Here is a 13,378-nt window from a genome sequence, read left to right on the forward strand (position 1 = left end):
ATCCCAAGCCTTGTATGTACATGCTATGTCAGTGCAACCTCGAAGAGAGGCAGCCGTCAATCCAGTAGAGGGCAAAGAGCCAGCACAGTTACATGATGGAATTTATCAGATTAAAAAGTTATGTATAGTGACAGAAGACTAGACGGTAAAAAGCTAACTAAAGTTAATGAAATGAATCGCCATCTGTAGAATTACTAGGTACGAGAAGAGTTTCAGAACTAGTGACCCATCTGCATTGCAATCTTGAGGCAGCAGCAACTGAAAGTGATAAGAAGGAGTTAGATCACACCTGAGCTAAGTGACTAGATGTCTCTCCAATAAACCCGTCGGCATACGCTGAGACATCCACAGACTTTTTGCATTTTATGTTTTAATGTTGTTTTGACTTTTTAAAGATTTATAGCTTTGTGTGCTATTTTGTATATAAAACTAATGTAGATTACCTTATTTCTTGTCCACTTTTCCAATGCTCTGCCCGTATTTCGTAATTCTATGAATTCAAAGGTTTGCACGTAGTTCATTCATTAAAATTGACTAATAAGCACTATACACACTAGTTGTAGGTATAACAACTAGCTTCCCCTTTGTGTCAGTTAGAGATTTCTCTTTACCTCTTCTACTTCACAATTTGATCAGATTTCTGCCTGATGTCACTAAAGCTATGAACACACAGCCGTGCATTCAAATGTGGAGTGTGCCAACTTTCTGACATCATAGCATGGACAAAGTATGTTCATGAGTCTTTCTAAACGTTCAGAGCAATATAGAGCAGGTCTGACATTCTGAACTTGTGTTTGAACAGAGGCTAGTGAGATGGAAGAACGCCACCGCCTTCACATGACCCCCTCTCTTGAGTACAGTCACAAGACACCATATTGGCTTTCAGTTGGAAGCCCAGTTCATATGTGTGTAAATATATGCCGTTTCTAATCAAGTCTTTTGTGCCCATATTAGCACTTTTATGTGCATGTAAAGCCCAGATTGGACAATCTTTCTATCATCATTAGGTGCATTCATGTAACAAAAAAGCAGTATATGGTAGTTTAAATTAGAATAGAAAATCATATAAGAAAATTAATGTAAATATATACAGAAACTTAAATTGATTTGATGAAAGTGAGACTTTGATAATTCCAGCTTGCATGAGACAATCCCATAAAGAATACATGTAGTTGAAAGTCTAGTATCTTTGTAACTCGAGCACTGACTGACTGGTTTAGTGAGTACAAGACCTAGAAGGAAGGCCTAACATCTGCCTGTTGTACCCTGTGAAACTCCCAACCCCAACTGCTGAAACAGACTGATCACAGGCCTCGTCTGAGATTTCATGTGTTCTTTGATGGGCTCATGCTATATAATGGTGGCAAACAGTTGTCAGTGGTTTGGGATCCTTGTTAGAGAACAGCAATGTATCTTTTGCAGAATGAGCCAAACAAGATGGGGAACTGCTCAAGGCACTTGGCTTGTGTTCAGATACCCTTTCAGCAATCAAGGTTAGTTTTCTGTGGTTTTGCTAGCACATTTGTGCCCAAAGAGCAGTTCTGCTGCCAACACTGGAAGTCACTAGTCAAGAGTGAAATTACTCTGCACCTAGAGGTGCAGCAATGGGCACGTGCCCTGACCTGACTGCCATGCAGAAGAGGCCAAGATGCCTGATGGATTGTTTTGCAGTGACCACTTTCAGAGATTGAAGGGCTTGATATTTGCATGAGGGATAAAATACAGGGAGCAAATGGATTATCTACAACGTATACAGAAAGCAGATAGTAGTTGTAAGAGTTTAATGACATGAGAGGGAGGCATTGAGAAGAGATTTGAGACAGGATTGTAACTCAGTCTGTATACTGAACAACAGGTAAAGGAAACCAAAGAGAAATTTAAATTCAGGGAGGAGAGATGAAAGCTTTAAAGGAGAGCCCAATGAGAAAAATTAGAGCATTACCTGTGTTAAACCATCATAAACAGACATCAACAATTGCTGTAACAAATCTTACCTACTTGTGTAAATTACTTAAGATTTTAAAATTGTACCTTCCTGTCTTGTCATCATTCTTGTCTGTGCCTTGTGCCACATTTCCATTTGTTTCCATTCATTTTAGTTCTTTCTTCTTCTTCTTCTTTTTTTTTTTTTTAAGTAGGCAGTTCAAGGATGGTCTGGAAAGAATGCCATTTTTGTGTAGCGTGTGAGGGGGACAGGAGCCACATTTACTCATGGGATAGGTCAGTGTGTTTAGAGCTGCAATAGCAAGAAAGCCACTTTGCTTCTCATGCACTGGCTTTAGTCTATTCAGTATGAGTGTTGGAATTTAAAAACACCGTAAATGTGAAATTGGTTCTGAAATAATGGTTTTTGGGTGCAAAAATCGTAAAAACTGTTTTGTGCTGCAAGTGGAGTTATTGTAATAAATGAAAGTGTTGTGTATCAATGACATCATTTGTTTAAGAGCAGAAGGACAAATGTTCATGATTGACAGACTCTCCTGTCTCTCAGTAGTCAGCACAAACTGCTGCAGAAAATTAATGAAAAAATTTGTGAGAACTAGCATTTCATGGCATCTCAACTCTCTGACAACATTCTGCAGATTGTTACCAATTGTTTGAAATTTACAGGTTTTGTCCTCATTGTGTTCCAAAACACTGGGGCAACAGAATTGTATGCATAAGTAATTTGTCAGCTTGTAAAAACATAATGGTTAATCCCTTTATATGAATGGTGTAGATTCTTAACTACTCCAGTATTTACTTATAGCCCAACAGAGTTTAGTTTCCAAATAGACCTTGTACATGTATTCTGTCTAGTTTGTAAGTATGCAAAATGTTTATATCTTGTTGCAGTTATCTGAATCTCTAATGTCCTTATTATATATTGCAGGTACATGATCAAGTACAAACCACATTTAAGATTCTAATGGACTACAGTGAGACACACCTTGATTTCTTCATATGTTGGTGACTGATGCCATTCATAGCCAATAGACTGTAATATAGGATGAGCTGGGAGCGAAGAATTACACATCATGTGTAGCTGTAATGAATGTATCTATAGTTACGGTAATAAATGTAAAACGTTTTAGCTGAAATATTAAACTGATATTTTCCCATTATGTCCTATTTTTATTTAAATTTCAGTTTTAATGTTTGTTACATCAGAATATATTTATACACAATAAATTATATTATTGATAATTACCAATTCCTTGTTATATTCAGAGTTGTTGTATGTGTTGCAGCATGTTCTTACTATTCATCACATACCTTGAATGTTGGCACATCATACCAAGTTTTACTAATTTTATCCTAACCCACAATTATTACTCTTTTGAAGGGAAGGCATACAAATAAATCTGTGGCACAGCCATGGGCACCCACACAGCACCTTCTTATCTGAACCTGTTCGCAAGTCATATAAAAGAGACCATCCTAGCCTCCCAAAATGCCAAACCCCTTAGTCTGGTTCACGTTCATTGATGATCTGGACTCAAGGCCAAGACACTCTATCTCCACTCCTTCACAACCTCAACACCTTCTTCCCATCCACTTCACCTGGTCCTGTTCAACCCAGCATGCCACCTTCCTAGATGTTGATGACCTCCTCTCTGATGGCTCCATCTGCACCTGGGTCCACATTAAACCCATCAACCACCAACAGTACCTGCATTTCAACAGCTGCCATCCTTTCATATCAAAAAATCCCTCCCATACAGCCTTACCACCCACGGACAGTGTATCTGCTGTGACAAGAGCATTACAGTATTCTTACAAGTGTAGCACTGTCACACATCTATATGACAGTGCCTTGCATAGTGCAACAATTAATTGTTGGCTGGTACTTTGTTTGACAGTGCTCCCTGGCCACCTTAATTTTGAGGCTCCATATTGCCATAGAAATTCAGCACAGTTTGCCACTTGAAACTATGTTGTGTCATTCACAAAGTATAATGGCCTTTTTTTTAAAACCACATCCCATAGACATAACAATTTTTGCAGAGTTTTCTTGATAGTCTTGAAGTCTAGTTCTGTGCCACTAAAGCTGTGAAGTTTTCACAAAATTGGTAATTACTTGTATTGTCGATAATTCTCCAGAAATGGCTGGGTAATAACACATTCATACATATAATCAACCAGATATTTATTGTGTGTATTTTCCATCTTCTTCCTTGCGCTGGATACTCAAACCCCACTCCCCTAAGCATTATGTCCCTCCTACCATAATATGCACACTGCCAGTTTACTTGCTCCTCCTTGTCAAGACCGAGGGAGGTAAGGCGCTGGGTTCAGTTTCGAGAGGACAGTGTTTCAGTTAACCAGCTAAATATCCAGGTTTGGGTTTCGCACAATTTCCCTAAACCACTGAAGATGACTGTCAGGATTGCTCCTGTGAAAGGGCGCATCCAGCTTCCTTCTCCATCTTTCCCCAGTGTGAGCTTTTGCTCCATCTCTAATCTCTAATGTCCTCATCGTCAACGGAATATTCAGTTGCGATCCTCATTTTTTTTTCCCCTTCCTTTCTTTCTTTCTCATTGCCAATACATTTAATGACATTAACAGCTAGCTGTCACATGTGTCTCCATGCCTGTCAATGAAGACATTGTCACTGATCACTTTCCATACATCCACTCTGAGATAACAGTGTGTGCTTCTTTGAACTGAAATGCGGCTGTATCTAGTCACATCATCATATTTCGTATCACAGAAAGTAGTGGAGATCCTCAGGCGCACCCTAAACGACACTCTTTATGTGAAATTCCTTCGGTTAGTTAGTTATGTGTACCATCGATCAATCTCACGAAAACTATGATGATTTGGAACATGTCAAGTGCATAAGAAATGCACACAAGAATCACAAACTGAGGTGGCATTAGCGAAATCTCTTTTTGTATTGACCTGCAGACTGGATTCCTAGCATACTGTCCTGTAGCATGGTCGTCTAGGGCAGTCCTGCTAATGCAAAAAAGTATTCTTTCTACAGAAGTATATAGTAAGAAATTTATGTTAAGTTAGTACCCTCTTGCAGAAGTGTCTTCAAGGGACTTGGGCTTTTTAACCTTGCATACCAATGCATGCAATTCATAAAGCTATCTATAGTTAATAATGAGAGTATATTTAGGATGAACTGTGCAGTTCACAACCACAATGTAGGAAGTAAGAATGCATGTAGACTGTTGATCTCTGCTTAGTGTTCAGAATGGAATTTTATTTTCTGCTTTAAAAGTCTTTAACACTTTCCTTGTAGACACGAGGCAGTATATTAGAAATCGCCAGACATTCAAAAACGATGACTACCTTATCAATCTCTCCTTCTATAATTTAACTGAATATTTGGAGACAGGGATGCAAATTTGCTTAACAGCTAGCTGCTAAGAGAGGAAGCATCTCAACTTCCATAATCTACATCTACATAAGCACTCTCAAAGCTGCCATATGGTTTTTAGCAGAAGGTACTCTGTACCACTACTTGTCATTTCCTTTCCTGTTCCACTCACAAATAGAGCAAGGCAAAAATGACTATTTATATGCCTCCTTATGAGCCCTACTTTCTCATATCTTTTGTGGTCATTACGCAAAACATATGGTTGCAGTAGTAGACTCATTCTTCTGTCAGCTTCAAATAGAGGTTCTCTAAATTTTTTCAATAGTGCTCCTCGAAAAGGATGTCGTCTTCCCTCCATGGATCCCCGTTTCAGTTACTGAAACATCTGCATAATACCTGCATGTTGTTCAGACCTACGGGGAACAAATCTAGCAGCCTGCCTCTGAATTGCTCTGATGCCTTCCTTCAATTCAGCATGTTATGGATCCCAAACTCTCAAGCAGTACTCAAGAATGGATCATACTAGGATCCGATACATGGTATCTACATCTACATCCATACTCCGCAAGCCACCTGACGGTGTGTGGCGGAGGGTACCCTGAGTACCTCTATCGGTTCTCCCTTCTATTCCAGTCTCGTATTGTTCGTGGAAAGAAGGATTGTCGGTATGCTTCTGTGTGGGCTCTAATCTCTCTGATTTTATCCTCATGGCCTCTTCGCGGGTATACGTAGGAGGGAGCAATATACTGCTTGACTCTTCGGTGAAGGTACATTCTCGAAACTTTAACAAAAGCCCGTACCGAGCTACTGAGCGTCTCTCCTGCAGAGTCTTCCACTGGAGTTTATCTATCATCTCCGTAACGCTTTCGCGATTACTAAATGATCCTGTAACGAAGGGTGCTGCTCTCCGTTGGATCTTCTCTATCTCTTCTATCAACCCTATCTGGCACGGATCCCACACTGCTGAGCAGCATTCAAGCAGTGGGCGAACAAGCGTACTGTAACCTACTTCCTTTGTTTTCGGATTGCATTTCCTTAGGATTCTTCCAATGAATCTGTCTGGCATCTGCTTCACCGACGATCAACTTTATATGATCATTCCATTTTAAATCACTCCTAATGTGTACTCCCAGATAATTAATGGAATTAACTGCTTCCAGTTGCTGACCTGCTATTATGTAGCTAAATGATAAGGGATCTATCTTTCTATCAAGGGAACCTCCCCATCGCACCCCCCTCAGATTTAGTTATAAGTTGGCACAGTGGATAGGCCTTGAAAAACTGAACACAGATCAATCGAGAAAACAGGAAGAAGTTGTGTGGAACTATGAAAAAATAAGCAAAATATACAAACTGAGTAGTCCATGTGCAAGATATGCATCATAAAGGAGAATTTGAGCTCAGGAGAGCCGTGGTCCCATGGTTAGCGTGAGCAACTGCGGAAAGGGAGGTCCTTGGTTCAAGTCTTCCCTTGAGTGAAAAGTTTAATTTTTTATATAATCAACTTCGCTCTCCAAAATTCGAGGACATGTTCAGGTTTGCTTGGACATATGCAGGATTTGACGGTCTACACATGGAAAAATTTGAAATCGTTAAAAACATACGTTTTGACAGAGCACAGAAAAGACTGTGAAACTGTTGCATTCATTTGTTGCAGTTTATGTGACAAACTCTTACGTTTTCATCACTTTTTTGGGAATGATTATCACATCCACAAGAAAACCTAAATCGGGCAAGGTAGAAGAATCTTTTTACCCAATCGCCAAGTGTACAAGTTAGGTGTGTCGACAACATATTCCTCTCGTGTGACGCACATGCCTTCACCAGTGTCGTATAGAATTATCAGATGTGTTTTCCTGTGGAGGAATCGGTTGGCCTATGACCTTGCGATCAAATGTTTTCGGTTCCCATCGGAGAGGCACGTCCTTTCATCTACTAATCGCACGGTTTTGCGGTGCGTTCGCAAAACACGGACACTAAACTTATTACAGTGAACAGAGACGTCAATGAACGAACGGCCAGATAATAACTTTGCGAAAATAAATTTTCACTCGGGGGAAGACTTGAACCAAGGACCTATCATTCCGCAGCTGCTCACGCTAACCACGGGACCACGGTGATCCTGAACTCACACTCTCCTTGATGTTGCATATCTTGCGCATGGACTACTGAGTTTGTATATTTTGCTTATTTTTTCATAGTTACACACAACTTCTTCCTGTTTTCTCGATTGATCTCTGTTCAGTTTTTCAAGGCCTATCCACTGTGCCAACTTACAACTAAATCTGAGGGGGGTGCGATGGGGAGGTTCCCTTTTATGTATTCGCAGCACATTACACTTGTCTACATTGAGATTCAATTGCCATTCCCTGCACCATGCGTCAATTCACTGCAGATCCTCCTGCATTTCAGTACAATTTTCCATTGTTACAACCTCTCGATACACCACAGCATCATCTGCATAAAGCCTCAGTGAACTTCCGATGTCATCCACAAGGTCATTTATGTATATTGTGAAGAGCAACGGTCCTATGACACTCCCCTGCGGCACACCTGAAATCGCTCTTACTTCGGAAGACTTCTCTCCATTGAGAATGACATGCTGCGTTCTGTTATCTAGGAACTCTTCAATCCAATCACACAATTGGTCTGATAGTCCATATGCTCTTACTTTGTTCATTAAACGACTGTGGGGAACTGTATCGAACGCCTTGCGGAAGTCAAGAAGCACAGCATCTATCTGTGAACCCGTGTCTATGGCCCTCTGAGAGTCTCGTGGACGAATAGCGCGAGCTGGGTTTCACACGACTGTCTTTTTCGAAACCCATGCTGATTCCTACAGAGTAGATTTCTAGTCTCCAGAAAAGTCATTATACTCGAACATAATACGTGTTCCAAAACTCTACAACTGATCGACGTTAGAGATATAGGTCTATAGTTCTGCAAATCTGTTCGACGTCCCCTCTTGAAAATGGGGATGACCTGTGCCCTTTTCCAATCCTTTGGAATGCTACGCTCTTCTAGAGACCTACAGTACACCGCTGCAAGAAGGGGGGCAAGTTCCTTCGCGTACTCTGTGTAAAATCGAACTGGTATCCCATCAGGTCCAGCGGCCTTTCCTCTTTTGAGCGATTTTAATTGTTTCTCTATCCCTCTGTCGTCTATTTCAATATCTACCATTTTGTCATCTGTGCGACAATCTAGAGAAGGAGCTACAGTGCAGTCTTCCTCTGTGAAACAGCTTTGGAAAAAGACATTTAGTATTTCGGCCTTTAGTCTGTCATCCTCTGTTTCAGTACCATTTTGGTCACAGAGCGTCTGGACATTTTGTTTTGATCCACCTACTGCTTTGACATAAGACCAAAATTTCTTAGGATTTTCTGCCAAGTCAGAACATAGAACTTTACTTTCGAATTCATTGAACGCCTCTCGCATAGCCCTCCTCACTCTACATTTCGCTTCGCGTAATTTTTGTTTGTCTGCAAGGCTTTGGTATGTTTATGTTTGCTGTGAAGTTCCCTTTGCATCCTTTACAGATGAACCACACTTTCCGAAACTTCTCCCAATACACCAAATTCAACCATTTACCTTCCCTACCACAATTCTCACATTTCATATTGCTTTCCAACATAATTCCCAGATATTTGAAAGCTGTGTGTGTGTTCAGCAGAACACTACTAATGCTGCATCCAAACATTATAGGTTTGTTTTGCCCTATCACTCATCACACAAACTAGAAATTTTTGTAAGTCATCTTGTATCCCCTACAGTCACTTAACTTCCAATACCTCGACGTACACCACAGCATCATCAGAAACCCACCACAAATTGCTGCCCACCCTCTCGCCAGGTCCTTTGTGTGTATAGATAATAATAGCATCCCTATCACTCTTCCCTGGGGCATTGCTGTTGATATCCCTAACTCTGATGGACCTTGCCATCGAGGACAGCATTCTCTATTAGTTAAGAAGTCTTCAAGTCACATATATGTGAACCTATTCCATAGGTTTGTACCTTTGTTAACAGTACGCAACGGGGCACTGTGTCAATGTTTTTTGGAAATCTACAAATATGGAATCTACCTGTTGCCCCTCATCCATAGTTTGGAGTATATCAGGAGAAAAGGGCAAGCTGAGTTTCACACGAGCAATGCTTTCTAAAACCATGTTGGGTTGTGGACATAACCTTCTCAGTCACAAGATAGTTTAATATATTCGAACTGAGAATACGCTCAAGAATTCTACAGCAAACCAACATTAAGGATATTGGTCTGCAATTTTGTGGTTCTGTTGTTTTATCCTTCTTATATATAGGAGTCACATGCACTTTCTTCCAGGCAATTGGGACTTGGCCTGCCTTGGACAAGAGATTCACGATAAATGTGAGAGACCAATGCCATAGACTACTCTTTGTGAAACCATATTTTACTCAGGACTGGATTTTTCTCGGTCAGATATTTTGCTTAGGTGCGGTGATGCTAATTGTATTCTTCGTGCATAGATCTTTCCACACACACAGACACACACACGAATCTCTACTAACTTTTGCGTATCGTTAATTACACATTCTCTTTTGAACTGAGAGTGCAACAGCCTTTGATTCTTCAACAGTTTCCAAATTTATTTTTTAAACCACAGTGGGTCTTCTCAGTCCAAGTACTAGGCAGATACTGCTGTAGAGCACAATTTACAGTCTGTTTAAACTTTCCAACAATTCCTCTAGGTCCATCACACTGGAACTAAATGATGTCAGTTCATTGTCTAGGTGAGATGCTAAAAACTGTGTATCTGCTCTTTCAAGCAGAAAAACACACTTTGCCTTCTTGATTGATTTATTGTTTTTTTATAACCACAGTTCCTATGATATAACGATCACTAAATCCCATCTCTATACTGATGCAATTGGTAAGGTCCGGCCCGTTTCTAACTACAAGATCTAAGATATTTGCATTGCACATCGACTGCCAAATTCGTTGCTCAAGGCAGTTTTCGGAAAAGTGTTAAAAAGTACTTCAGAAGACTGTATACTACATGCAATGAATCCATAGATGTCCCAGTCTATACTCGGCAAATTAAAGTTGCCTTCAAAGTAGTATTGATTCATCTGGGTATTTACAAGCTACTGACCATAGACTTTCTCTGAATGACTCTAGAACTGTCACAATGGAATCCGGTGATCATCAAAACCATCCAACAAATAACTTGATTTCACCTAGATCTGTCACACGCAACTGGATAACTTCACTGTCACTCAATTTTGACTAAATAGGGACAATATTTTTGTCAACTGCAATGAACAATCCATCTCCTATAGCATCTAATCTGTCCATTGACCTCCTAAATGTCTCGGAGCTTTCTACATCAGGTTTTAGCCAACTCTCAGTCCCAAGAATAATTCGAGTGCGAAAAGTTTCCCGGAGGCCATTAAATTCGGGAACTATGTTATGAATATTTTGACAATTTACTGATAAAATTTCGACAGTTGAAGCGTCCTTACTCTCAAATCAGCCTGACTGCACCATCTGCAAATCGAGTAGCAAGTGTTCAACAGAATACCTCAAACTACTGCCTTAGCCTAAAAAGAACACATCATGTGCATTCCACAAATACTCTGCTGCCCGAGTAGCTGCTTCCTTTGTGTGGTTTCCATATCAAACCCATGTGACATTTATGGTTGGTGCCCACTTGAGCCATAAGTTGCAGGCAACTGCACACCACACTCTCAATAACTGCTGGCAAGGCCGCCTCCACATCTTGGATGAGGCTCCCCAGTGGGCGTACTGAGCACAGAAGACTTTTACACCCTTTGCTCTTCACATTATGAATCAAGACTCTTGTGTTGAATGCATAAATTTTAGATATTGGACCAACAATTTCTGCAGTAGGTTCATCATTCAATTCATATTTCAGTAATTCTCATTTATCAGCTGACTGTTGTGTCTGTCATTTACTGGGAAACCCAACAATGCAAACCTTCTGTGGACTTAATTCATGATATCCTCATAAATATTTGGAGATTTAATATGATAATTTAAGCTATTACTGTGTGTGTAATGTAGTTTTATATAAGTTACTCATTTAAAATATATCCATAATGAAAGTAAAGAAGAAGGGTTTCTGAAATATCCCAAATAGCTACTTTTACTGCAAAAGACTTTATCGAAAGCTAGTTCAAGTTGTTGTATTCCCCCCCCCCCCCCCCCCCCAAGTGTTAACTAAATTTTCTGTAACAAAGCACTTCTATGAAAATTTGATGGTGTCAATTAATGTAGCTGCTCCATATCGACCTTACCAGGATGTCTCTAGTCTTATGTCCCGCATCTTTCATAAATTTTGCTTGGTTTTTCCAAACACACTAACATTCATCAGTTGGAAACAATTTTTCTTGAAATCATTGATTGCACTTGTGGTTTTTTCCCCATTGATGTCAGTGTATGTCTTCACCCACGGAGCTTGTTTAAATGACAGAATTCTACATCTATGTCTACATCCTACTCCGTAAGCCACCTTTGAAGTGTGTGGCAGAGGGTACTTTGCTTGACACTAACTGATCTCCCCTTCGGTGTTACACTCACGAATGGCACTTGGGAACAATCATTGTCAGTAAGCCTCTTTATCAGTCATGATTTCTTGAATTTTCCTGTCATAGCCATTTCACAAGATGTATGTGGGATGTATTGTTATGTTGACCAACTGTTCCCAGAAAGTTCTCTCTCAAAATTTCAAAAGTAAACTTCTCCTTGATGCACAATTCCTCTTTTGCAGCATTTGCCACTAGACTTCGTTAAGCACTTCTGTAATGCTCTCAAGTCGCCTAACAATTACCTAAGTTCTCAAATCTATCTTACAACCAATTTCTGTTGTTAACACTGTTTCAGATTTCTGTAATCAATAACAGAGCCTTTCTTATCATATAGTGTCAAAATTAATTTATTTGGGTTCTTGCTATAGGGTGTTGGTAACATTTTTTCCTGGCTATAAGGGCAAACCTAAATGAAAATCACGAACAGTCAGCAGTTTCGATATCATGTTGGTCGGCTGTTCAATAAGTGTCAGAGACATGTAGAAGCTGTGTGATATTTTTCAATGACAGCAATGACAAGACTAGACTTTTATATCGTTTGACAGAACTAAAACGATAAGGAGTAAGTGTTGAACTGAAATCAGTTTGCATAGAGATGGGCAAAGTCGTTCATGCTTGGGAACTAGTTCACTGGTGATCGCTCTTTTTTGGGAACCGTTTATTTTTAATCGTTCACCATTCGTTGTGCTTGATATATGCTTTTTAGAAAAACTGAAAATTAGTAGCACAGATGACTGAAGATGGAAGGCATCAAGAGGGGACACATGCCTCCACCCTGGGGTACAGAGTTCTTATTCATAACAGAATTCTCACACACTTGTAATTTTCGTGATTCTGCAAAACATGTCGTTAGTCCACTGTAGCGTTATGTGGCTGATCGCAGTGAAAGGCGGCGCACGAAAAACCCGCCCCGAGTACAGACTGCTCGCCAATTACGCACGATTTGTTGACCGCTACGAGCAGAACAGATAAACATGTGATAATCAGGCAGTGAAGAAATAACAAATAAGCTAATGCAAACAACTCAGAAACAACAGATGGCGATTGGTAAGCGACAATGAGCAGTCTGGTACTCGAGTCCGATTTTTCCTGTGCCACCCGGAACCACTGAAATAATATTGAAGGAGTTATATTCTCTTTACAAAATGTGACACCATACACTCGATTAAGCAGCGCGGGCTTCATTCGGTTGTAAGTCGGTCTGCCTTGCGTAACAATGAACATGCTCTTTTACCTTGGATCAAAAACAGACGGAAAATGGCCACTCGTGTGTGCCGTGCCGATGTCCTTCGTATGTGTAATAACATAAAATCTTGTCTTTATACAAGTATTTCTTCTGCTGTTTATCGAAATATTGAAGTAAGATGATACGCCGTTTTGTTACCTGAAAATATGAAAAATATCACGTAATTTTTATGTAATTTACGTAATTATAAAATACATTTTAATTGCCGGTCGTGGACCTGAATAAAATACGAAAAGTAC

General features: G+C 40.0%; 1 protein-coding gene across 1 annotated transcript in view; it reads left to right on the top strand.

Moving 5' to 3' along the window:
• The window catches only part of LOC124789776 (parafibromin), an 82,771-nt gene extending 79,667 nt beyond the window's left edge, over positions 1–3,104 (top strand). Inside the window, exon 10 of the mRNA XM_047257242.1 lies at positions 2,873–3,104. Coding sequence (XP_047113198.1) covers positions 2,873–2,909 — 37 coding nt within the window. The 3' untranslated portion in view covers positions 2,910–3,104. The remainder of the gene's footprint in view (positions 1–2,872) is intronic.
• The last annotated feature ends 10,274 nt before the right edge of the window (positions 3,105–13,378 follow it).

The sequence above is a fragment of the Schistocerca piceifrons genome, chromosome 3 (genome assembly GCF_021461385.2).
Source record: "Schistocerca piceifrons isolate TAMUIC-IGC-003096 chromosome 3, iqSchPice1.1, whole genome shotgun sequence".
Classification (NCBI taxonomy): domain Eukaryota; kingdom Metazoa; phylum Arthropoda; class Insecta; order Orthoptera; family Acrididae; genus Schistocerca; species Schistocerca piceifrons.